This window comes from Diaporthe batatas (assembly GCF_019321695.1).
Source record: "Diaporthe batatas strain CRI 302-4 chromosome Unknown Contig00003, whole genome shotgun sequence".
NCBI lineage: Eukaryota > Fungi > Ascomycota > Sordariomycetes > Diaporthales > Diaporthaceae > Diaporthe > Diaporthe batatas.
In genome coordinates, this window is record NW_025408550.1 from 5,635,043 (window position 1) to 5,659,487 (window position 24,445).

The 24,445-nt window shown below is 46.4% G+C and overlaps 4 protein-coding genes across 4 annotated transcripts; 1 reads left to right on the forward strand and 3 right to left on the reverse strand.

Moving 5' to 3' along the window:
* The first annotated feature begins 2,415 nt into the window (after positions 1 to 2,415).
* Positions 2,416 to 6,017, forward strand: KVR01_003801 (uncharacterized protein). The gene is made up of 2 exons (XM_044788332.1): positions 2,416 to 3,890; positions 3,959 to 6,017. Exons 1-2 carry the CDS (start codon positions 3,349 to 3,351, stop codon positions 5,058 to 5,060), a joined length of 1,644 nt encoding a protein of 547 aa, XP_044648816.1. The 5' UTR covers positions 2,416 to 3,348; the 3' UTR covers positions 5,061 to 6,017.
* On the reverse strand, positions 6,014 to 8,521 carry KVR01_002142 (IMP 5'-nucleotidase). Its single transcript, XM_044782860.1, has 6 exons — positions 8,000 to 8,521; positions 7,863 to 7,898; positions 7,527 to 7,658; positions 6,588 to 7,422; positions 6,233 to 6,466; positions 6,014 to 6,081 (listed from the first exon to the last, which is right to left on the reverse strand). Exons 1-6 carry the CDS (start codon positions 8,022 to 8,024, stop codon positions 6,033 to 6,035), a joined length of 1,311 nt encoding a protein of 436 aa, XP_044647157.1. The 5' UTR covers positions 8,025 to 8,521; the 3' UTR covers positions 6,014 to 6,032.
* A 57-nt stretch (positions 8,522 to 8,578) lies between these two features.
* On the reverse strand, positions 8,579 to 13,452 carry KVR01_003617 (uncharacterized protein). Its single transcript, XM_044786818.1, has 10 exons — positions 12,936 to 13,452; positions 12,712 to 12,790; positions 12,114 to 12,580; positions 11,836 to 12,020; positions 10,598 to 11,781; positions 9,907 to 10,541; positions 9,801 to 9,843; positions 9,563 to 9,735; positions 9,384 to 9,507; positions 8,579 to 9,302 (listed from the first exon to the last, which is right to left on the reverse strand). The coding sequence occupies exons 1-10, from the start codon at positions 13,023 to 13,025 to the stop codon at positions 9,136 to 9,138; spliced, it is 3,147 nt and encodes a 1,048-aa protein (XP_044648632.1). The 5' UTR covers positions 13,026 to 13,452; the 3' UTR covers positions 8,579 to 9,135.
* Positions 13,453 to 20,306: 6,854 nt separating this feature from the next.
* KVR01_002547 (uncharacterized protein) lies at positions 20,307 to 24,207 on the reverse strand. The gene is made up of 4 exons (XM_044794569.1): positions 23,759 to 24,207; positions 23,612 to 23,674; positions 20,984 to 23,547; positions 20,307 to 20,841 (listed from the first exon to the last, which is right to left on the reverse strand). The coding sequence occupies exons 1-3, from the start codon at positions 23,918 to 23,920 to the stop codon at positions 22,654 to 22,656; spliced, it is 1,119 nt and encodes a 372-aa protein (XP_044647562.1). The 5' UTR covers positions 23,921 to 24,207; the 3' UTR covers positions 20,307 to 20,841; positions 20,984 to 22,653.
* Between the last annotated feature and the right edge of the window lie 238 nt (positions 24,208 to 24,445).

Genomic DNA, 24,445 nt, shown 5'->3' on the forward strand with positions numbered 1-24,445 from the left:
TGGGAGGTCCGACGGCAAGGCAGAGAGCCATAGCTGAGTGGGTCCCGAGGACCGGTTCCGCGCGAGGAAAGTCATCGGATGCTGCAGTGGCCCCCGGGCTGCAGCGCCTGCCCGCGGGCCCGCGGAGAAGGCATGCTGATAGGCCGGTGGGAGACAGAAAACGCGAAGGGCTCCGGGGGCCAAAGGGGGCTCGTTCGAGGCGGCCGTCGGGGATGGGGGCTTTCTAGTTGGCAATTAGTGAAGCGATATTGTGGGGAAATTGGCGGCCAAGCCCTCGAGATGAGCTCGATACCGAATCCCGCGCGAGTTGGCCAACAGGCTCCCCGGGGTTGGGTTGTGTGAGACGGCCTCGTCACGCGAAGGCCGTGCCAACAGACGACCCGACGGCGGCAGAAGCAAGCAGGACGTGCGGTCAGGGCTTATGGGCTGGGCAGAATACAGCATGCATATTGAGCGCATACCGCGTGGGTATTCGGTCGGTCGCCTGCCGAACGGAAATTTTCTGCAGGCATGCCAGCAAGGACGCAAGCAAGTCGGACAGGCAAGTGCACAGCACGGTTGGCCTATCTCTGCGCGGGCGAGAAAGGGAAGCCGACGTGTCTGCGATACCCTTGACCAATCGAGCAACCCCGCGCATCCTGCAGCGCTTCGAGTTGCTGGATTGTACGGAGTACGGAGCACAGCAGGCAGGCCCATCGGGAAATTCGGGTAGGCTCTGGGGGAGATCTGTATACTGTTGGTATCTGCCAAGAGGCAACAAGGCCGCTGTGGGCGAGCAGGCTAGCTGAAAGCAGCAGCCCAACGAGGACACATGACCGGCAAAAGTGTGAACCCCGGCTGGTTACCCCAGGCTCCGTCCTCGAGAAGCTGGAGAATTGGATTCCCTCCTGACTGGGGGTCCAGATTGGGCTGGGGTCGTGGGATGATGATCTCGAAGATCCGCCATGGGGATTTGAGGAACAGATTGTCTGCGGACGAGGCAGTGCCTGACTGTCTTGACAGACTGGGTGTCGATGCTGGCTGCCCATGCTGGCTGGGAAGAGTACTCGGTACCTGAGCACTTGGTACGGCCCCCAAAATAAGTGGAAAGTGGAAGCTTGGAATAAGGTATTGCCACAAGGGTCCATCTATGCCGAGATTATGCTGGAACCCAAAATGCCATGTGTCAAATCCGTCCTGTGGGCAAGATGCCGCTATGTCATGGCCGGGCCATGACACTGCCGTCTAGTAGCACCAGGCACGTCCACAGATAATTCGGCCGAGAGCTCTGGGGCGACCAGCATTACTCCGTAGGAAGGAGCATCTCCCGCTGACCGCCTAGTGCTGGTGCTGGCACGAGTGATTCTGAGCTACCGGTTGCGAGGCCCGAAGAAAGGGGCGGCACAGCAGAGGGTTGCGCAGGGCTACAGGCTGCCGTAGCGCCGAACGGGCGGGTGACTCCCTAGCCTGCTTCCCGCTGTCAGTGTGACCGACCCATGCTGGTGGTGCGGCAGGGCCGTCCTTTGGGATGTTCCGTGGTGTTCCGTGGCGGTTCCGTGGTGGTTGCGTGGTCCCATCAAAGTCCTGTGGTGCGAGTGGAGGGTGCTCAGGATGCTGCAGGTCCGGGTGTGTGCACACTGAGGAAAGGGGCAGACTGGTTGACTGGTTGACTGGCAGACTGTTCTGTCAACTTCTGTGCTGTTGTTCTGTACGGAGTATTCTAGGGGGGACCACCAATTGATTGCGCTGCAAGGGACAGGGCGGCTGCATCCGGGGAAGATGCAGGCGTGGCAGGGGCTGGGCTCACGGCCGGGGGGTGGGCACATTGAGCTATCGGGGAAAGGGGAGAGAGGAAGGGAGGGGCGCGGGCCGACCCTGAGTTGCCTTCGCATCGAGGGCTTGGGATGGCTGGCTGGGTACACGTAACACAGTGGTCTACTGGCAGACTGGCAGACTGGGTGCCTTGGGATTGCTCTACTCCGTGGGCATTGTCGAGCCCGACAGGGCGGTAGAATCATCGGTTGGTGGCGTGCCACGTCTGCCAGCCCAGCCCAGCCCAGTCCCGGCTCAGCCCAGCCCAGGCCATAGACTTGACCTCCCCTGGTGCCGTCCTCTCAGGGCAGAGAGTCAAGACTGCGAGCTGTCTGCCGGCCCTGACTAGTGACTGGATGATGCCACGGACTGGACGCCACGGACTGGACGCCACGGACTGGACGCCACGGACTGGACGCCACGGCGACAAGGCCAGTTGACATGTGAGAGAAACCGTGTTTCCCATTCGGCCCGGGGGAACGACTGAAACCATGGGCGCGCTGCGGGCGGCCTGAGGCCTGCCACCAGGCAGCGTGCTACTACATGGTATTATTTATACCACATGCCGGGCTACCGGGCCATGGCTGGTCTGTTGTTGAAACGTGTCGAGGTTAGAAGAGGTTAGAAGAAAGGGTTCAAAGACCCCAGCCCACACCCCAAGCAACCACCAAAACGGCAGTCGGGCAGTCGGTTGCACATCCGGGAGGCAGGTACCCCTGCCAGTAGTGTGGTCTTCCCCGGCTGCACGCACGCCTCCATCTCTTGTTACACCCCACCTCCAACCCCCCCTGGGCTGCTGGACAGGCGGTCGCGTGTGTCCGTCCGTCGGTCCCTGAGCTCGGTATTCGACACCAAGATGCAGTCAACTGCACTGCACGCAGTCAGAGTGACGACGCCCCTTGCAAGTCCCGTCCCTCTGTTTCCCCTTCCTGCCTGCCTCCCTCGCTGCCTCGATCCCTTTCAACAAACCACACCCTGCCAACTCACCAGCTCTTGCCCTTCCCCCATTCATTGCTTTGGTCCAGCTCGACACGCACACGTCTCCGCCCGCTTACACACAGTACCTTGCATTGATTGTTCTGCCGCCCCGCCCGCCGGCCCAAAGCCCAAGCCAGAACCAGAACCTGAACCTGAACCTGAGCCTGAGCCCAAGCCAGCCCCGGCCAGGGCGCACGAGACCCACTCCCAAGACGACATGTAGCAAGTCTCCCTCTGCTCTGCCCTACATACATTACAGTCAACGCCCAACCTGCGACCCGTGTGCGCATGGCAACAGCATTTCTCGTGGCATCACCCGACCTTCCATCCAGACCGCCACCTCCCGATGACCTCTGCTGTCCGCCCACCCGCCTTTATATTTGCACAGCAGTAGCCCACCTCCTACGCCCGCCATCTCCCTGATACTCTGCTGAGCAGGACTTGGTCATTTTTCGCATGGCCCACATGCTGCCGTTGTAGCGACTACCACCCAATTGCAACTCGCCAATATCCACCGCCAGCGCCGTCGTGCCCTGCCGTGCCCTGCCGTGCCCTGCCCTCTTACTGCCCTTGGCAACAATGACGCGCTTACCCGCCGACGACTCGTTCTTTCCCTCGCCTGCTCTTGACACCGACCATCTGCTGGCCTCCGCATCAGGGACCCCCAGCGCTCAAGCCTCGTCCTCGGTCATATCGCCTCTGAGTCTGCCCGGTGCTGCTCACTACTTCGATCAGAGTCGTCCGCTGCCAGGCCCAAATCACCACTGCCCCCGGATGACTGGAGAAACTTGTGGACCCCCTCAGGCGCAACCGCCCAATTTTCTCTCGCCACACCTGACACCCATCCCCTCCCACGCCCAGTATCAGTTGCAGTTCCAGCGCCACCCCCAGCAGCGTGCAGCCAGCCTGTCCCCCACCAGGAGATCCTTCGCTAGAGCGAGTACCAAGATGGACGCCTCACGCTCTTCCGACGTCGATCTGCCCCCCACGAGCGCACCGGGCGTCCCCGTGCCCGTGGATACGATTTCCGGTACTGGTTCTGGACTGATCACCATTCGGCGGCCGGCGGTACGGACGACATCGGAAAACTCGTCCGCCGACTCGCAATCCTTGTCTCTGGAGTAAGTACCGGGAGCGGTTGATGTTGTTCATGTTTAGCTTGGGGGCTAGGAGCTAACCTGGAATCAAGGGCGAGGATGCGACGGGCGTGGGATGAGGAAAGAAGAGCACTGCAAGCAAATCGCGACAGGGCGGAGGAGCTGTACCGTGACGCCATAGAGGCGCTGCGGAGTGAGCATGCGGCTGCGCAAACCAAGTGGGAGGCCGAGAGGTACCAGTTACAGACGCAGGTCACGCTGCTGCAAAACCGACTCAGGAAATCCGAGGCGCGCTGGAACGAAGCGGCTCTTAGGGGTGGGGGTCTGGATTCGCGGTCTATCTCATTCCAGGGCAGCTCATCATCACAACTAAGCCCCACAGGCCAGCCAGACTCGTTCTTCCACCACGACAACAACCCAGCGAATCAAGCCATCGCCATGGATCACGAGGCGCCCTCAAAAGTCATCGACGTGCAGGAGTATCACAAAGACCTGGAGGGAATCCACCTTAAAGTGAACGCCGTCAAAAAGGCGACCTTCACCGACACGCCATCCAGCAATGGGTCAAAAACGTCGAGCGGCAACGGGTCGCCCTCTCACACACCGGAGGAGAAACGAGAGCTGGCAAGAGAGCGCTGCGCGCGTGCACTCAAGGCTGACCCGCTCTCAAGGCTCACGATGAATGCTGGGCACACTCCGACGGTGTCCATGTCCTTTGTGAGCACCGGTGCGACCAACACAGTCACCAGCAGCGGGTCCAACACACCGACGCTCATCAGCGGCGACGGGGCTATAAGTTCTGATGGCAACGATGGCAACGATGGTCTCGAGTCCAAGGAGCCTGCTGAGCCGGTGGGAACCGCTATCGACGACGCCGACCACGACCCCGCCATCATGGAACCCTCAGATGAGGATCCCGAGCTGAAGGGCCCATTGACGCTGCGCAACATACCTGCCAAGGACGAGATCTTCCTGCGGAAGCTATCAGATAAGCTCGAGAAGGTTGGCACCGGTGAGGACGCTACGCCAACCGTCCTCAAGGATGCCGAGTGCGAGGGGGACGAGCCAAGTGCGCAAGCAGCACCTGTCGCCCTGGCCCCAGCAGATGACAGCGAGGGCGAAGAAGCCGAGCCCGAAATACCCCTCAAGCTCCGAGAGACGTCAAACTTCGGCAAGCCCCTCGGCTCGCTATAAGACAGGCTCACGGTCCTGAGAGCTCCCTGTACATAATGTAATCACGCAGCGACGGTATGCCTAGCACGGTCGTTACAGTGCCGCATCCCATCTCTTTTGTCGTCTGGAGATCAGGCTGCTGTCGCTCACTCGAGACTGAAAGCAAAATTTCATTTGTCTGTGGGCAAAAGGGGAAACTAGAACTGGTCCTATGGCATGGGACGAATTGATCCTTGTCAAGAGCGGACAAGGGCGTCGTCCCCCCGTGATTGTGCGGGAGGAAAGGAGCAATCATGACGATGGTCCTGAGCAGATGGATGGACCGACGGATTAGAGACTTTGCACGGCTTTTTTGCACAATACCCCAGGTACAACACCAATGTTTGCATACATGACTTTGCCTTCTACTACCCAACTTCCTCGGCTCCCAAGACCACGCGGTGACAGATTGTACAGTGCTTACGACCAGATTCTCAAGATTATGGCCATGCCAGGGTGTCACAAACATAAACACGGTGAGAAGATCCCTGCAAGATCATCGAGTAAGCCCAGCACGACAGCTCAGTTCTTGCGGGACGTTATCCTGCAGGATACCCTCTTGCGGGATAATACTCGGTAGAAGAGGCTAGTATGCCACAAGGTCTCTGCTATGATGTGTTGTGATTCATGAAGGTTAAATAGTGTAGCGCGCTGGCTTTGGCAGCCACGTCAACAAAGGGCGTCTACCAAGCCCAAAACTGGGATTTTTCATATGATTCGCTCCAAGGCCGTCGTAAACACAATGCTGAAACCAAAATGCGCCCTGCCGGTCCCACCCACAAGCCCCATTGTAGAACTAAAGTCATAGCGCCAACTCAAAAAGCTGCTGTCCCGCGTATCTTTGCTCGCACATTCAGTCGCTGGATACCACACACACACATCCACACGTAGATAGATAGCATTTATCAGTCCGCGCCCGCTCTTTGTCACATGTCGGGGCGCAAGCATGCACACTCAGGTCAGCTTCTTGTACATCAGATCCCCAAGCTCGTCTAGGAGCTCACTGCAACGGGCTGTCAGCTACAGATGGCCTGGTACACGGTGACTAGAGGGGATTCTTCGGACCGGGCAGGGATGGGAACGCGTATCTTGCTCCATAGATACCGTGCGGAAGAAAAAAGGGGGGGGGAGGGGTAGGGGCAGTCTAAACGTACACCGTCTCCTCTGGGCTCGCGATCCAAGCCGTGGTGCCGACGCTGCGGGCGCGGAAGTCGTTTGCGCCGGCGCTCAGGAACTGGTCGCCAACATGAAGGGTGTTCTCGGGCCCGAATAGAAGCTTGCTGCTGGTGCCGCCGCTGGCCTGTGACTGCTTCTCAAAGTACTTCTGGCACACGGTAACGCCCCATGACTTGTCACCAATGTCTACAAAGACGTCGCGCCCGCCGTTGCTGGTGGGTTTTGGATCCGCTTGTCAGCTTAATAATGTCTCGGGTGTTGCAGACGTGACAATTTTTTTTTGGGGGGGGGGGGCGGTCGCATGGGCCTGGTGATAGGCACGAAAACACTCACAACGCGCAGAAGGGCACCCTCTTCGCGCGGCCGGCGGAGCTGAGCTCGAGGATCTTCTGGGTGACGAGGACAGTCTCCTCGAGGGACTCGCGGGGTATGCGGGCGCCGGGGGGGTCCGGGATGATGCCGACGGCCCTGTCCTTGCGCATGAGCACGGCGGGCAGGTTCATGGACTTGACGCACTCGCGGAGGGCCGCCTCGGCGTCGTCGAGCAAGGCGGCGATGTCGGCGCCGGACCAGGCGGCCATCTCCGGGGTCAGCCACTCGTGACGGGGCACGGGGCGCAGCAGGTGGGGGCCGGCGGTGTCGTCAAAGGCGAACAGGTAGTTTGCCTCGCCGCCCATGACCAGCAGGTTGGCCTTCTGATGGGGCGAGAGGGACGGGGAGGCGGCCATGGCGTCGAGGAGCCCGTGGAGGCGGGCGTAGTAGCGGTCGGCGGTGGTGTAGCCGGCGGCGGTGACGATGCCAACGCGGACGTTGCTGCGCAGCAGGTCCAGCAGGCGGGGGACGATGGGGCTCGAGGGCTCGAGCGACTGGCCGTCGTCGTAGAGGGTGACGTCGCCGTCAAAGGTGGCGAGGTGCAGGGAGCTGTAGGTGGTGACGGCCATGATCTGGGCCGAGTTGAGGATGAGCCGTACATCGTTGAACGACGGCGACACAAACCGGCGGCTCGAGATGTAGCGCTTGCGGTCCTGCGACTTGAAGGCGGCCTCGAGCGGGAGGCGGGTGAAGAAGGTTCCCACCGTCGGCACCAGCAGCTTGAGCTTGGACGGCAGGGGCGAGTCCTCGTTCTGCAGGCTGATGTGTTCGTCAATTAAAACTTCTATGTCCCTCACTGGTGGTGAAGTTAGTCCTGCTACGGGTCCTAAAGTGTTGTATTCTATAACGTTCCAGAACATGAAAGACGGGGATCCGTAAAAGGTGAAAAGTGATACTGACTGATTTCAGCGTATCTCCGCGCCGACTCTTCAGCCATCTGGCCCAGACTGGGCGTGTGGTCCCTGCCGAGGAACACGCCCTGTGGCTGTGAGTGCAGCACGAACGGCACAGCCAGAAGCCCTTTGATCCATTCTGTAGACACGGACGGGTGGTGTAGACGTCAGCAAGCTGGTCCAGTAGCTACCGCCCGCCGCCGGACGAGGAGGCCATCGACTCGCCGCAGTGAAGGCGGGGGGCAGGGGGGGGGGCAGGAGTGGTTTGTCGTTGGACGACTGACCCAACGCAAATGCACCCATCAACCCCGAAGGAAAAGACAACATCAACAAGCATGCATACCTATTAATTGGTCTCTCCTGTGCGTCTTGAGGGCATCTATAGAAACGAGTCAGCCCAGCCCGCAGTGTGGGTGTGAGTGTGGGTGTGAGTGTGGGTGTGAGTGTGTGTGAGAGAGACACCCTTGCCCGGTCACTCACATTCGACTCTGTATCGTGTAGTCATATTTGTTTCCGTCGCCTTGCTTCTTGTCCCACAATCCAAAGGTCGTATTCCGTGTTTTTTTTTTTGGTTTTATCCTGGACCGTGTTGTCGCTCAACCGTTGGTCTCCCTGGCGCTGCGGCGGGAGGGAGTGCGCACCGCTGTCCATCGTCTAACCGCAGCGGAACGCTTGGGCCATGTCGGTCGGTGTTCGGCGTACTCCTTCTTCTCCTTCCCCCTGATGAAATGAATAATGACTTCCTGTGACAACACCAAAGGACCTAGCATCACCCACCGATGGCTCAAATTACCGACTATCAGTCACTCGGTCAAACAGTCGGATAGTCATCGTCACTGACTGTTGTGTCAACCACCGGTACTATGAGTCGGCTTCCGCAATACATGTGGTCTTGGAGATTCATCCTTCAAGGAAGGGCAGGAAAGCCAACCCTTCCATGACCATCTACTTCTAGGGCCCGGTAAGCACTACCTAGGTACCTAGGTACTTAGTTGATTAGTCGAACCAGAATATATAGTACTTTCTCGTTTCTTACGGTTATCCTGCTGAAACAAGGTTGAAGATAAGAAGAAGTTGATGATGTTTGCACGCTCTAAGGTCTTCTTATATCATCCTCTTTTCCAAACATGCCATTTTGGGGGGAGGACGATGGGATACTTTAGGGGGAAATGTTCTCATAGAAAGAAAAAAGTTCAACGGACACGCCAGAGATAGAGCCATCGCCACAGGATTCCCATGTTGTTCCCCTTCGACGTCCCCCCTTCTTTATAACAAGACTTGATAGGAAACGATCAAGCCATTGATGGCTAAGCCCAGGAGGCCCCCTTCGCCCCGTGATTTTTTTGTTTTTGTTTTTGGTTCCCCAGCACTTGAAATACTTCTTTGGTATCATTCGATGCATGTCCCAGCCGCACGTCGCCCACCTAGACGCTGCGTCTACTCTCGGCCGCTGCCTTCAACACACTCACTGCCTTGGCCTGACTCGGTTGCCCTGCCTCCCAGGAGGGCGAGAGACCCTATCGCCGCACCGGAGGCTTCAAGCCGGCCCGAGGCGCACCATCCGCGTGGTTCTTCTCTCGCAGGATTGTTTCTGTCTCAACCACACCGACACAGGACTAGCTGGCTCCACCGTTGGCTCCTGCGGCGAGCTGTTGCGCTTGTTGTTGAGCAGCAACCGAGTTGGCCTCGGCTTGCTGCACCACTGACTGGATTACACCTTGCTCCTCGGCAGATAAGTGAGAGGACAAGTTCGAGTAGAACTGTGGCTGTTCTTGTTGCAGTCCTAAAAACAGGAAGAAAGAAAAAAGGCCAGGTTAGCCCAGTCGGGACTTTGGACGAGGAAGGGGAGGGAGAACTATCTTACTCATCAAGCAAGAACTGAAAATCTGGTAAGGCTCGAGCTTGTCGAGAGGAGACTCGAGCAGCACGCTATGCTCGCCGAGTTCATCGTCTGAATCTTGTTCCTCGAGATGACCGAACTTCTGTGCCTGTCGTCATTGTTAGCCAAAACCCAAGCACTGCCCGTGGTAAGGGAAGGCTTACCTCTTCGTTGAGGAACTCCAGGTATGCCGTGCTTTCATCCTTGGCATCTGTGGGCTCCTCCTCCTGCTCCTCCTCTGCGGTCCATGCAGCCTCGTCGTCGCCCCACTCTTCTTCGTCATCGTACGAGTAGTTTGCATCGAGGCCGTAATCATCCTTCATGGCATCCTCGCGATCTGCAAGGTCGGTATGAGCGCGATGCTCGAGTACCCTGTCAGGGGAGGACTGGGGGACAACTTACTCTTCAGTGCAGATGGAAGGGTCTTAAATAAAGAAGTGACACCCTAGAGGCATATTAGCAAACACGACGGGGTAGACATTTGGGGTTTCGACTGCAAATGGCATACCTGGAGCAACCGTGGCCACCCGACCGCGACGCTGGGCGGTACTTGGTCTGGGTTCAGGCCTAGGAGCGCGACAATGGCGACGATGCAGAGCTTCTTGTCGTGAACTCGGTGGAATGACTCCATGCTGCCGAACCAGAGGCTGAAGAACTTATTTGTCCATCCTTTCGTCTCAAGTACTTGCAGCGTCAGGATCGGGTTGTAGTAGATGGCATTGATGATAATCTCCATTAGGTGGATCTTGTATGACTTGATCTTGACCTCCTCGGTCGTCAGCACCGTCATAGCCATGTTGATGAATCCATTGACGCAATTGTCAATGTGGCCAGGCAGGCTCAGCATCATGGCCTCGGCCAGTTTGCAGGCGCAGATCCGGTCAATGCCGCCGACCTTGGGGTCATTGAACATATCTGACACCATTGAGTACAGGGCCTCGACGTATTCCGGCTTCTGAATCAGCTGCGGGACGCCAAACTGAACGAAATTGTCCAGAGCTGGAAGCATGTCCTCGAGGTAGAGTTCGGCACCCGCCTTGAAAGTACGGTGGATGAGCTCGAAGGCCTGCCACATGGTGGGCGAGATGGCCTTGGCGGCAAAGGTACAGCTGTCAATGATCTCAAATACCTCGTTGTACAGATCTGTTCCGTGTTAGCGTCGCGTGCACTCGTGGATTCCGGTAAGGCAGCCAACATACCATAGAGCTTGTTGTCTAACGTAATCTGGATGACGGGCATGAGCACTGCCTCGATGTGCAGCAGCACATCGGGTGTGCTCTCTAGGGTGAGAATCAGGGTACCGATCGTCTGCAAGACGCCCAGAGCCGTTATGCTCTTGTCGTCAAGGAAATCGCCGTACTCGTCGTCGTCCCGCGAGTTGTTCCTCTCCAAGAGCTCGTTGACGATTCGGAGGTAGGTGTCGCGAAGCTGCTCGCTCAGCGCAACGGCGAAAGGAGTAAGTTCGGTAGCGAAGACCTCGACGAAGTCCTCCATGACGTTGGCCAGAGCGTCGATGTCGGCCTCGTTTGCCAGCTTCAAGAGCTGTTGCATGATTGTGGGGATAGCTGTCTGCATGCTGGTGCGGATGACGTCGTGTCGGATGAGAGGCTGAAGAGCAAGGGCAGCCGTGACACGGACTGGAAGGGCGGGGTCGGCCATGCAGTCCAGGATGTTGCGGTAAATGGTGAGCAGGTGGTTCTGGTCCTTGAAGTCGAGCTGCTCAAACTTCTCAATGGTATCACAGGCCCGCGCCCGGAGATAGCCTTGGGAGCTTGTGAAATCTGGGAAGACGTATCGGACGAGGAAGTACTCGACCTGGTCTGCGATCGGAGACTTCTTGCCAAGTATGACCGGGGCCAGCGTTCCAATCATGCGCAGAGCACCCTCCTTGGATATGTGGTCCTTCTTGTCAGCCGGCGCAGACTCGTAGGTGCTCACAACGTTGTTGATGAACTGCAGAAGCTCGAAGGTCTGCTTCCGGCGGTTCTTGGTCAGCGTCACCAGGAAGTTCGTTGCCGACACGTCAGGGGCTGAGACTTCCTCATAGAAGTTCAGTTTCCGGTGGAGGTACTCCTCGGGCTCGTCCTCGAACTTCTCGATGTCTTCCTGAGACAGGCAGAGCACTGGAAAGATGAAATGGGTGACGAGGTTGGTGAGGTGAGGTCGGAGGTGGGCCCACATCTCCTTTGGCCGGACGCATTCATCCATGAAGACGATAGTGTAAGACAAACAGGGCCTGCTCAGCCAAGACGTTTTTGCGACCCACTTCTCGATCTCCTGGAGGTAATGTTTGAGGACCTCGGGAGCAATACTCGAGGAGAAGAAGTTGGCAAACGCCATTTGATCACCCTCGTTCTTGGTAATTGCCTGCGGGTTGCCGTGCCTGCCACACAATTAGCTTCAATGGCCAGGCATGAGGATAGGGCGGAGGGCTTGCCTTATGTATAGCCTGTTGAGGTTGAAGTACGCCCACTTCTTTGCCTTCCACCAGTGATGTCGTTCGCGCTCTAGGGGCTCATCTGACATGGCAATGGCGGGAGGCGTCTTGGAGACGGTCTGGAGGAAGACGGTGCACCAGCCTATAGTGTTCTGTTGCTGACGGAGGAAGGCGGACAGGTCGAGCTGCAGAAAGGGACCAGGGTCAGCAGGTACATCTCTCAGCAGGATATTCTGATCTGCAAAAGGGCGGAGTGGGCATATTGCCTCTATACTGACCCATGTCGCGTGCTTGTAGGCTTTCAAAGCAATGTGTAGCATCTCGCCGGCCTCCTCGCTCTCCTGAGCCACGAGCTCGGTGGAAACAGCCAGCAGCCTGGGAAAGCTGGCCTCGATGATCTTGTCGAAGTGTGTCCTGTTCTCCCCGTCGCCGGCCTTGAAGCGGTAGGCACGGCAGATGGCCAGCAAACATTGCAGACCGGCGAGCACCGACAGGGGGTCGTTGGTATTCAGCAGTTGGATGGTGAAGTCCATGAACGTGGGCCATTTCTCGGGAAAGTCCCAGTGTAAGATTCTCTGCAGGATGGGGATGAGCTGCTGTCGGATGAGGCCTTGTGACGAGGCCAGGATAGGCAGTAATCGTTCGCGGACTCTCGACTTTTCATCTTCGGCTATGGGATGCTCGTTTGGGAAGTGGTCTGTCCCGGCCCAGGCCCGGTTGACACGGTTCTTGATGTAGATGACGGCTGAAGCACGCGTTAGCCTCACGGTCGGAAGTGTTATTTGGGAGGGGAGGGGCCAGTCCACAACCACAGGGCCTCGGCCACGGGGTTGGAGAATGGCCCAGAAGGAGTGGCAAGACGGAAGCGGTACGCACTGGAAAGGCGGTAATTTGTGTCCTGCTCAGACTGGAGGATGTCGAGGAGGGCGTCAAGAAAGCCATTGTGTTCTTCTGCCTGCAAGCACGGGTGGGATCAGCTTGGGACGCGTGTAGAGGGGCGCCATTGACCACGGAGGGCGCAGAGGGCAGTGGGATAGACGGAGCAACGGCATGCCCCAGGAGACGACAGAGCAGCGCGGGCTTGTGGCAGGGCGTCGTACCTGTTTGAGCTGCAACTCGGCCCTCCTGCGAATGTCGGCATCGGCGTCGAGGGTGGCTATTATGCAACTTCGAATGGCGGAGGCATCCATCTTGACGTCAGGATGCGGGCCTTTACATACAGAGGGGGACGGGTTGTTTGCCTCGAGGCAGGAGAGGGAAAGGAAGGCAGTGTGAGTTGATGCGTGTGTTGTCCGTCTGCTCTGCTCTGCTCTGCGGACTATGGTCTGGGCTGCGGTGCGGTGGGTGAACAAGAGCCGCTTATCGAGGATGCCTAACAAAAATCTTTGGCATGCAGAAAGGGCAGGCCGGTGCAGGGCAGGGCCACAGCGGGGCAGCGGAAACCAATTGCAACCCAGGGGTACCGATCCGCGACGTGAGTCTCGGACGCGGGGTTCTTTTTCGGGCCTCAGCGTCTGCTCTGTCTGCTCTGCCGTGCCTTTATTGTCTGGGGAATGGCTCGTTTGTCTGCTTTTCCAGAATGTGTCCAACCAAGCAAGATGCCAGACTGATATTGACAAGTGCGGATGTGCTTGCTGTAGGGTCAAGAGGCTGGAGAGCTAGGGGCCATGGCTCCGAGGTACTTGGGTACCTGGGTACTAGGTACCTAGGTAGACAGATACATGAGCAGTTCCTCCCAGGCAACAAGCATCTAAGTTGAGGGTACTATATAACTATACAACCCTAAAGAGGCTAAACTTTATATATAGAGGTTTAAAGTAATAAATATAAAGAAAAGTTAAAAATAGTAAATAATTTAATATGTTTATTTTATTTTTAAAAGTTATTTTTTTAAATTATAATAAATATTATTTTATAAATTTAATATTTATTTATTTATTTATTTATTTATTTATTTATTTATTTATTTATTTATTTATTTATTTATTTATTTATTTATTTATTTATTTATTTCTTTATTTATTTATTTATTTATTTATTTATTTATTTATTTATTTATTTATTTATTTATTTATTTATTTATTTATTTATTTATTTATTTATTTATTTATTTATTTATTTATTTATTTATTTATTTATTTATTTATTTATTTATTTATTTATAAATAAAATAAATAATAAATTTATAAATTAATAATTATTATAATTTTAAAAAAGAAATAAAAAATAAAAAAAAGAAAGAAAGTAAAAATAAAATAGTTTTAAAAAGTAAAATAAGTATATTAAATTATTTACTATTTTATTAAATTTAATATTATATTATAAATAATTTTTTAATAAAATTATAATTTTTAATAATATTATGTTACTTATTTTATTTTATAAACTCTTTATATTATAAGAGTTAATTTTATTATATTAAAAAGTAAATACCTTAGATATTTATTATAGCTATCTGTAAATTTACCGTGAATTTGTGGTAAACTATTATTTAATAGTGAATTCACCGTGAATTCGCGGTGAACCGTTATTTAACGGTGAATTCACTGTGAATTCGTGGTGAACTATTATTTAACGGTGAATTCACCGTAAATTAGTTATTCACCGTACTTTCATAGTGAACCTTGGTCTTCATATTTGACAATTTTCAACTTTTTTTACATTTATTACTCTGGACCCCCATACATGATGACCCGGGCACTACGTAGTATTTCCCGTGGGCTGCGACAGCCCTTCGTCCAGTCTCTAATTTTTACTGCTGCCCGGAAGGAGCTGGCTGCATGTGCGCAATGCTGACAACACCCGATTTGGGGCCGACTTGGGGATATGTATTATGTAGCAACCGAGTTCAAACCAGCCATTCTCTTACAAATTCCTGTCAACATGATGGTGTCTGCCTTGCTCATGTGCGCCTTCAAATCTGTAATATCTGGAAAAGCAAGCCCAAAAACGACACCCAATTTGTAACAAAGCAAATCTGGCAATACTCTTCGTGCCAGATTAAGAGCACTGTGTCCACACTCTGGTAGTTCCACGAGGCTATCTGCCTCACCACACAAATTCTTTAACGCTTGGAGATCACAACCATTTGACGACCATTCCTAGAAAATTGTATCCTTGGAGATTCTAGCATCCTGAAGGATCTTCACGACCTCCTCTGGTGTTTGCCCGTAGGTAGTTGAGGCACGGCCGTAAACTTTCCGGATGTTGTTCTTCGCAACGGGATTTCCGTCCACGAGGCTCGTAAGATCTGGAATGCTCATTCCGAGGTCGATACGTGTTGAGATGATCACCTCACCATCTGCCCGCATGATTGTAAGATCAAGGGGACGGTAACCTCCCACCCAAATGAACTCCACGTCAATAAAAAATGTCCTAGATGATGCTGGATGGAGATTGTTGAAACCGTCTTTGAGTAGTTGTAAGGATACTTGAACATTGTGATCAAGAGACATCTCCTGTCGCTGGAAAAGGAGCTCAAACTTGGTAGGGGACTTGATAGAAGATGCTGAAAGTTTGTTGGAGTCCTTCTGCTCTTTGATCTCCTTGGTAATGATGTCCACGATCTTCACATGTTGGACACAGTAGAATCCGTCAGGTGCTGCTGGATTTTGACAAGATTTCGTAGCTGTGCAGAGTCTTTGAACCTGTTTCTCCGCCAGAATTTGGTGGAGCTCGAGCTTCTTCTCCGCCAGCTCAGCTAACTCTTTAGGTGTGCCATGCTTTAATTTAGTATGCTTGTTAAGGTTACTCTGCATTATAAAGATCTTCCCACACCCCTTAACATTATAAATATATTTAACGCCAAAATGCTTTAATTTAGTATACCTATTAAGATTGCTTTGCGTTATAAAGATTTTCTTATACCCCTTAATATTATAAATATATTTAATACTAAGATACTTTAATTTAATATACCTGTTAAGGCTATTTTATATTATTAAGGTTTTTCCACACCCCTTAACATTATAGATATATTTAATGCTAAGGTGCTTTAATTTAGTATGCTTGTTGAAATTACTTTGCTATATAAAGATCTTTCCACACTCCTCAACATTATAAATATATTTAATACTAAGGTGCTTTAATTTAATATGCTTATTAAGGCCGCCTTATATTATTAAGGTCTTTCCACACCCCTTAATATTATAGACGTATTTAACACCAAGGTGCTTCAATTTAGTATACTTGTTAAGGCCATTTTATATTATTAAGGTCTTTTTATACCCCTTAATATTATAAATATATTTAATGCTAAAATGCTTTAATTTAATATGCTTGTTAAGGTTACTTTATTATATAAAGATTTTCTTATACCCCTTAATATTATAAATATATTTAACACCAAGATGCTTTAATTTAATATGCTTGTTAAGGCCGCCTTATATTATTAAGGTTTTTCCATACCCCTTAACATTATAGACGTATTTGACGCCAAGGTGCTTCAATTTGGTATGCTTGTCAAGGCTGCCTTGCTGTGTGAATGCCTTGTCGCAACCTGGTACTGTGCATTTCCAGGGATGAGTATCGTCCCGTGTCTCTGCTGGAATTTGAAGCAAGTTGTGTTTGTCGAGGATCTGTGTGCGAGCATCGTCGAGGATCTATAGGACGGGTGTGCGACAATCGTCGAGGATCTGAAGTATGGACGGGTTGGCGAGAAGTAGATGGCCTCCAAAACCCACAGGTGCAGGCCCCTCCTAGGAGCTGACTGCGGTCTCGTACTTCTTATTTGGGCTGCTCGAAGAGGAAGTTGGCTGCTTCCGCTTCGAGGCCATCATGGTGGTCAAAGTGGTTGAAGCATTAATTGTTGTCAGGAGGGAAAATTCAGCGGGTCGTTGCTGAGCTAAGGCGACGGCCAGCATAGTGTCAAATATAAAGACCAAGGTTCACTGTGAAAGTACGGTGAATAACTGATTTACGGTGAATTTACCGTTAAATAACGGTTCACCGCGAATTTACGGTGGATTTACGGACAGCTACAGTAAATGCCTAAGGCATCCACTCTTTAGTGTAACAAAACTAACCCCCGTAATATAGGAAGTCCATAGGACAAAATAAGTAATATAACTATTAAATATAAAGACTAAGGTTCACTATAAAAGTATAATAAATAACTAATTTATAGTAAATTTACTATTAAATAATAGTTTATTATAAATTTATAGTAGATTTATAAATAGTTATAATAAATATTTAAAGTATTTATTTTTTAATATAATAAAATTAACCTTTATAATATAAAAAGTTTATAAAATAAAATAAAAAATATAATATTATTAAGAATTATAATTTTACTATAAAATTACTTATAATATAGTATTAAATTTAATAATAATATTATTAAAAATTATAATTTTATTATAAAATTACTTATAATATAATATTAAATTTAATAAATAATAAAATTTTAAACTTATTAACCTTTTATAAGGAAATTAAAATTTTATAAAGTTTAATAAAAAATAAAAATTTAAATTAGTTTTAATTAAATATTAATATAAATACTATAATTATTAATTAACTTAATTTATATATAAATAGTTAAATAAAGTAGTATATATTAATATTAATTAAAGGTTTATTTAATTAAATAATAAAATATTTAATTAAATTAATTAAATTTATTAATTAAATTTAATTTATATATATATATAAATTATTTATTAATTATTTAATTTATAATAATTAATTTATTATAATTTATTATTTTTATATTAATATCTTTTTAATTTTTTAAAAAAGTTTTTTTTTTAATTAATAGGAAATAAAATAGATTAATAGCCTAGTAAATTCCTAGTGAATTCACTAGGCATTCCTATATAGTGAATCCACTATAAATCCACGGTGGATTAGTAAGCACTATAAATTCACCGTGAATTCACCGTAAATTCACTATCCCACCGTAAATTCACCGTAAATTCACTATAAATTTACAATAGGATATATTATTAATTAATTAAAAAACTTTATTTATTAATAAAATAGTTTTTAATTAAATTATTTAAAATTATTATTAAAAATATAATTATAATTTAATTAATTTAAATAATTTAAAAAATTTAAATTAATATTTTTATAAATTATTTAAATTATTTAAATTTAAATTATTTTAATAAATAAAATTAAATTTAAATTATTAATTATTTATTAAATTATTTATTAAATTGTTATTAATTATAATTATATTTAATTAATTAATTTTTTAATAATTTTTTTATAATTAATATTTTAAATTAATATTTATAAATTATTTAATTATTTAATTATTTATTTAATTATTAATTATTTATTAAATATAATTAATTATTAATTAATTTATAATTATTAATTAATTTAATTAATTTTTATTTAATAATTAATTAATTTTTATTTAATAATTAATTAATTAATTTTTTAATAATTTTTATTTATATAATTAATTAAATTATTTAATTAATAATTAATTAATAATTATTAAAAATAAAATTTATTTTTAATAATTATTTAAATAAAAATTTAATTATAATTAATTATTTAAATAAATAAAATTATTTAATTAATTATTTAATTAATTAATTAAATTAATATATTAAATATAATTTTTATTTAATAAATATATTTTATTTTATTTATATAATTAATTATTTAATTTATAAAATTATTATTTATATTTAAAAATATTTTAAAAATAAAAAATTATTAAAAATATTTAATAAATTAATAAATAAATTTAAATTATTAATTATAAAAAAATTATTTAATAAATAAAAGATTATTATAATTATTTATAATTTAATATTTTTATAAATTATTATAAAAAAATTATTATAATTATTATAAAATTTAATTAATAAAATTATTTATTATTATTATTTTTAAAAAATTTATAAATTTTAAATTTTAAAATTATTATATTTAATTTAAAATATTATTTATAATTAAAAAATATTAATAAAAAATTAAATTTTAAATTTTAAAATTATTAATTTTTAAAAATATAATAAATATAAATAATATTTTTAATAATTTTAAATTAATAAATTAAAATTAATATTAATTTATTATTATTATAATTTTATAATTTAATTAATAAATTAAAATTAATATTAATATTAATTATTTATAATATTAATATAATTAATTATTTATAATTATTATAATTTTAAATAATAAATTAAAATTAATATTATTAATTTTATAATAATTATAATAAATAAAATTATTTTTATTTTATTATTAAAATTAATTAATAATTAATTAATATTAATTAATTTAATTTATATATAAATAATTAAATAAAATAATATATATTAATATTAATTAAAATTATTTAATTAAATAATAAAATATTTAATTAAATTAATTAAATTTATTAATTAAATTTAATTTTTATATATATATAAATTATTTATTAATTATTTAATTTATAATAATTAATTTATTATAATTTATTATTTTATAATAATAAAATAAAAATAAATAAAATAAATATTAAAATTAATAAAATTTTATATTTATTAAAATTTTAAAAATTTAAAAATATATAAAATTATATAAAAATATATTAAAATAAAAATATTTTATAAAATAAAATATTTATATAATTTTAAATTTATTTAATTTAATAAAATATAATAAATATAATAAATATATTAAATATAATTAAATTTTTAATATAATTATATTTAATTTAATTATTAAATTAATTAATAAATTTAAAATTTATATTTAAAATTTTTATTTTAATTATTTATAATTTAATTTAATAAATAATATTTTTAATAATAATAAATTAAAATTAATATATTTATAAATATAATAAATTATTTATATTTTTAATTTTATTATAAAATTAAAAATAAATAATTAAAATTTTAAAAATAAAATATAATATATTTTAAAAATTAATTTAATTAAATTTATTATATAAAATTTTTATAATAATTTTATAATTATTTATAATATTATTTATAATTAAAAATATTTTTATATTAATATATTAAATTATATTAATTAAAATTAATATTATTAATTTTAATATAAATTAATTTATTAAAAATTAAAATTATTAAAAATTAAAATTATTATATATTATAAATTATTTAATTTTAATATTATTAAATATTATATATAAAATTATTATATAATTTAAATATAAATTAATTAAAATAAAATAAAAATAAAATTATTTTATTTAAAAATTTTAATTTTATTTAAATAAATATTTATTAAATAAAATTATTTAAAAATAATTATTTAATTTATTATATTTTTATTAAATTAAAATATAATTAAATAAAATAATTATATTTATAATTATATTAAAATAATTTTTATTTTTAAAAAATATTAATATTTAAAATAATTAATATATTTTTTTAAAAAAATTATAAATTTAATTTAAAATATATTAAAATTTATAAAAATAAAAATTTTTATAAAATTTTAAAAAAAATTTAAATTAAATTAAATTAAATAATAATATAATAAAATTATTAAATAAAAATTAATTAAAAAAATATAATAGGGAGGAAAGTTAGTAATAGAGTGTAGTGCCCCTTACTAAAGTTTTTTCCCGGGAGGGGGGGGGGGCTACAACACCGTCACGGATCCCGGCTTCAGTCAGTACTTGACCCCTTTCATGCACACAAGCCTTTAGTGATCATTTAACATGCCATCCTCATTCAGCTCATACACCGTCACCGTCACCGTCACCGTTGTAATATCATTCCAACCAAGCAACCAACCGGCAGGCACATTGTTTACCGTCTGTAGACCCATTTTGAACTCTCCCCAGACCCGGGTTCAATACTCCTGCACAACACCTAGTGCGCCCGCCCCCTACTCGAGCACATAAACCAAAACCGCCATACCAGATGCCTCTATGTCATCAATCCAACCGGTCCGGCGCAGTTCGAATCACACACAGCCACTGGTATTAATCCTATCCCAGACGATCCAAACGGAGTACCCCGCTGACTACTTTTCCATGGTGTTCCCATGGTGTTCCTTTGGCTTTGATGAGAGCTGAAAGGCCTGGGTTAGCGATCCGTCCGTCGAATCCGCGCCACCCCCAGAAATTCACTCGACTACAAGACAGTGCCTTCGAGAGGAGCCATGTCCAGAGTTGTCCGGAGTCAAAGAAAAATAAACACGAGATAAGACATACGCGTTTGACTGACCAAGTCAGAGCACGGAATGTGACTTGGCGCGGTCCGTTTGGCCAATGGCTTGTCCTTGAGAGGCGTCCCGTGAGGATTTCCGGGTCGAAAGCTTGGTTGCCAAGAAGCATTCCATCCAAAGAGTATCCCACGGCTGAGTGTTGCAATAGGCTTGCACTAGAAAAAGAAAAGTAGGGCCCTGGCAATATTTGCGCGTTACGGGGCCATTTGCCTGCTTCTGGTACAAGGCGACTGGTGGCAGTGTGCAGCAGTAGCTAATGCAAACATTTCCGAACTGGAAGGCCGGGCCGACGGAGTTATTGGATCAGATCATCGATCCGTCCATGTCGCACAAGAGGGCAAACGGAAACCCAAGCAGCAGGAATAGGAAAGTCCAGCAATGGCTTTGATGATCCGGATCGGGCCTCAGCGAGGCGACCGAAGTCCTTGTATCTTACCACCAATAAGCTGAGACAGACGTCTCCAGAAAATATTTCGCGAGATCTGCCAGGAAGGGGTTTCCTAGTCCTAAAGACTAGGAGAGCCTTCATCAGGCGATCCCGAAGTAGGAGGTCCTTCAAGTGACAGTGTTCTGTGTTCCATCGCGATCTGAAGCAGACACGGCTTTCCTGTATGGAATCATTCTGGGTGCTCAGGTCCGTCATCCAAGGGATCTTGGGTATTCTTGGGGCTTTCCAGTGCTTCCCAGCTATAACAAGGCCAGGGTGTTTGATAGTCCAAGAAGGGCATGTCTCATCAAAACCTGTTCGGCAATGATAGCCAGATAGGAGAGTAGTCCAGGTCCAGAATGTTCTGGACATCCAGTCCGTCCAGTTTGACTTGTCCTGAGTGGGCCATGCTTGAACGGTCCAGGGGTAGTCTGCGGTCAGTCAGTTGCGCTTGAGCGTCGACGAGACCCCAAGCGAAAAGATCCAGACCGGTCGGTTTCAGAGTTGGAGGGCGTATCAAGACTGAGCTGTATTTACAAACGCCGACCCACCTTGCTGTCCGGATGCTGACCTTACCGTACTATCACAGATGACGATGATTGAGAAGCCGGCCTCGGCAAGTGGAACTCCTCCTGGGCAGGTGGGACGCATCATGTTTGATGGGCAGCAGACGCCGCTTCCAGTTCCGCACGGTCGTATCCGGACAGCAAAGGGAAGTAAGTATGTGATCCGTGAAGGGAAGCCCATCGGGGTTTGGTAAGCTTCTTCCGGCGGGAGGCTTGGTCCTGGCAGCAAGTAACGCAACGCGGCAAACGCAACGGGCCGCGGAAGTTCACGCAAATCAACAACACCGGGTGCCATTCGTCCTTTCGGGATGCAATTCGTCGGTATCATCCAGAACAATGCAAGCGTAAATCCACGTCCAGGGGCAGAGTCCGGTAATTGATCCATTGGAACCAGGGCGCCTTGCCAGAAAGTAAATATCCCGCCCAAGTTGAATAAATCCAGCCGCTGGGAAGAGGCGCAAAATTCAATAGCTCGGAAAGTCCGTGAGAAACCACTTGAGCCCAGGGAACGGTGGTCCTGGGCAAGTTCAACCCGCAGCGCGGGTGCCATCTCCAGGGTGAAAGAAGAAAAAAGCACAAGAATTCCATTGCAGGCAGGGACCGCGTCATCAAACATTACTCACGGAACTGTCTCCCGTGTGGCGAGGTCATTTTCGTGGTACTTTATCGGCGACCACGTCTGTCGTCGCGGTCACGTTCGCGGTCGCTGCGGCGTGAATGTGAACTTCCACTATGTCCCGTTTGAGCCTGTGAACTGGAAGACGCAACTGGGCGGGAAGGAGGGGGAGTCTGGTTATCGTACTGGGGCTGGGGCTCATACTGGCGGGAGTCGTACATTGGGGCTTGGCCGGAGGAAGTGCCCAAAATTTCGGCCTGGCTGGTGGCTCCATACGCCTGGCGGCCAAACGAGGCGTCATGGGGCTGTGGAACAGGGTATTGCGAGGCGTAGTATGCCTGTTCTGGAGCTCCGTAGGAAGATGGAGGGTAGGCGCTTCTACTAGAAGCATCTATCCTGCCGTCCGGGTAACCCGCCTGTGGACGATGCTGCGACTGTGGCGACACCACCGACATACCGCCGGAATAGTAGGGGACCGGGTCCGGCACATTGTTTGTGGGATGGTTTGAGTAAGGCTGGCCGCCATAGACAGAGCTGGATCCAGCGACTGGTTGCTGCGGATATGCCCTGGTGTCCTGGACCTGAGGAGAAAATGTGGCCTGCTGGTACTGCCCACCATATCCGGATTGCCTGTTCTCCTGGTGGTAAGGTTGGGACCCGGTGCTGGCGCTGTATCCTGGGGCATCGCTTCCTGGGTATCTAGGCACGCTTTCATAAGAATCACGGCTTGGCCCACTAGGATAAATCAAGCCGGAGGTATCATACTGGGTTGCACCGCTAAACCGATTCTGTGAATCGCTGTATCTCGCTGGTGGTGAGTTAGACTTTGAGCTTCTCAGGAAGAATGCAGACGAGTCGTGCGAGGTTAGTGTACCTCCAGAATGATTCCGCCTCTCCTGTTCCCATCGAGCCGAGTCGGCTTTGAGGTCGGCGATCATTGCCTGGGAGAAAGGGGCAAGTCAGCATTGTTCAGGACCGGGTCGAGTGGGGGGAAGCAGCACGTACGGATGTCAAGTTCCTGTAGGCTGTGACAAAGTAGCCTTGTATTACTCGGCCGTTCTTCTTGTCCTGACGCAGAGGCAGTATTAGCACAGCAGCCGACACAGCAACGCACGCAAGTGCCGTCTCGCGTTGGCGGTAGGGCCTTCATACTTCGTAGGTGCCGGGCCGAACGAGGGCGTCGTTGCCGAGGTACCGACAGATGTCGGCGGTGATCACCTCACGATCAATACCATCACGAGGGATGAAGTACTCGTTCTGGCGGGCCGAAGCATTCGACGGCGTGCCAGAGCCATGATCTCTTCTTGAAGACATGGTAGCTTGATGTGCGGGGGAGTGGACAGCAAGGTTTGTTCCAGAAGGCCAGGGAGAGGATGGTGAAGGGGAGGGGTTGCGGGAGATGGAAGTTAGCCTGGAAAGGAAGAGGGATCCACGAGTTGATCACTGGGAGTCGGCGCGAGAAGAGGATGGAAGACAGGCGGAACTGAGATCGCTGACAGTGTGGGCGGACGGAACGGTTGAAAAGAACGATGATGGAGGGGAAGGACGGGGGAGAGGTGGGAAGAAAAGGACCAGGACCCAGACCGAGAGCCAGAACCAAGAAGACCAGGGAGGGAAAGAGCTGGCTGGAGCAGCAGCAGGCAAAGAGTTGGGGGGTGGGGCCCGCGACTTCCCAGGCCCCAGTAGATTTCGGGTGGGGAGGGGGAGCTTGGATACATGGTGCTCCCGCCTTGGTCGGCAGCTCGACGGAGTACCTGGTTGTACCAGGTGCAGTTGCACAAGGCGCACACACTGCAGCAGAACGGCCCCCAGGTGGTGACTTGCAGTTGGCTGGGAGTC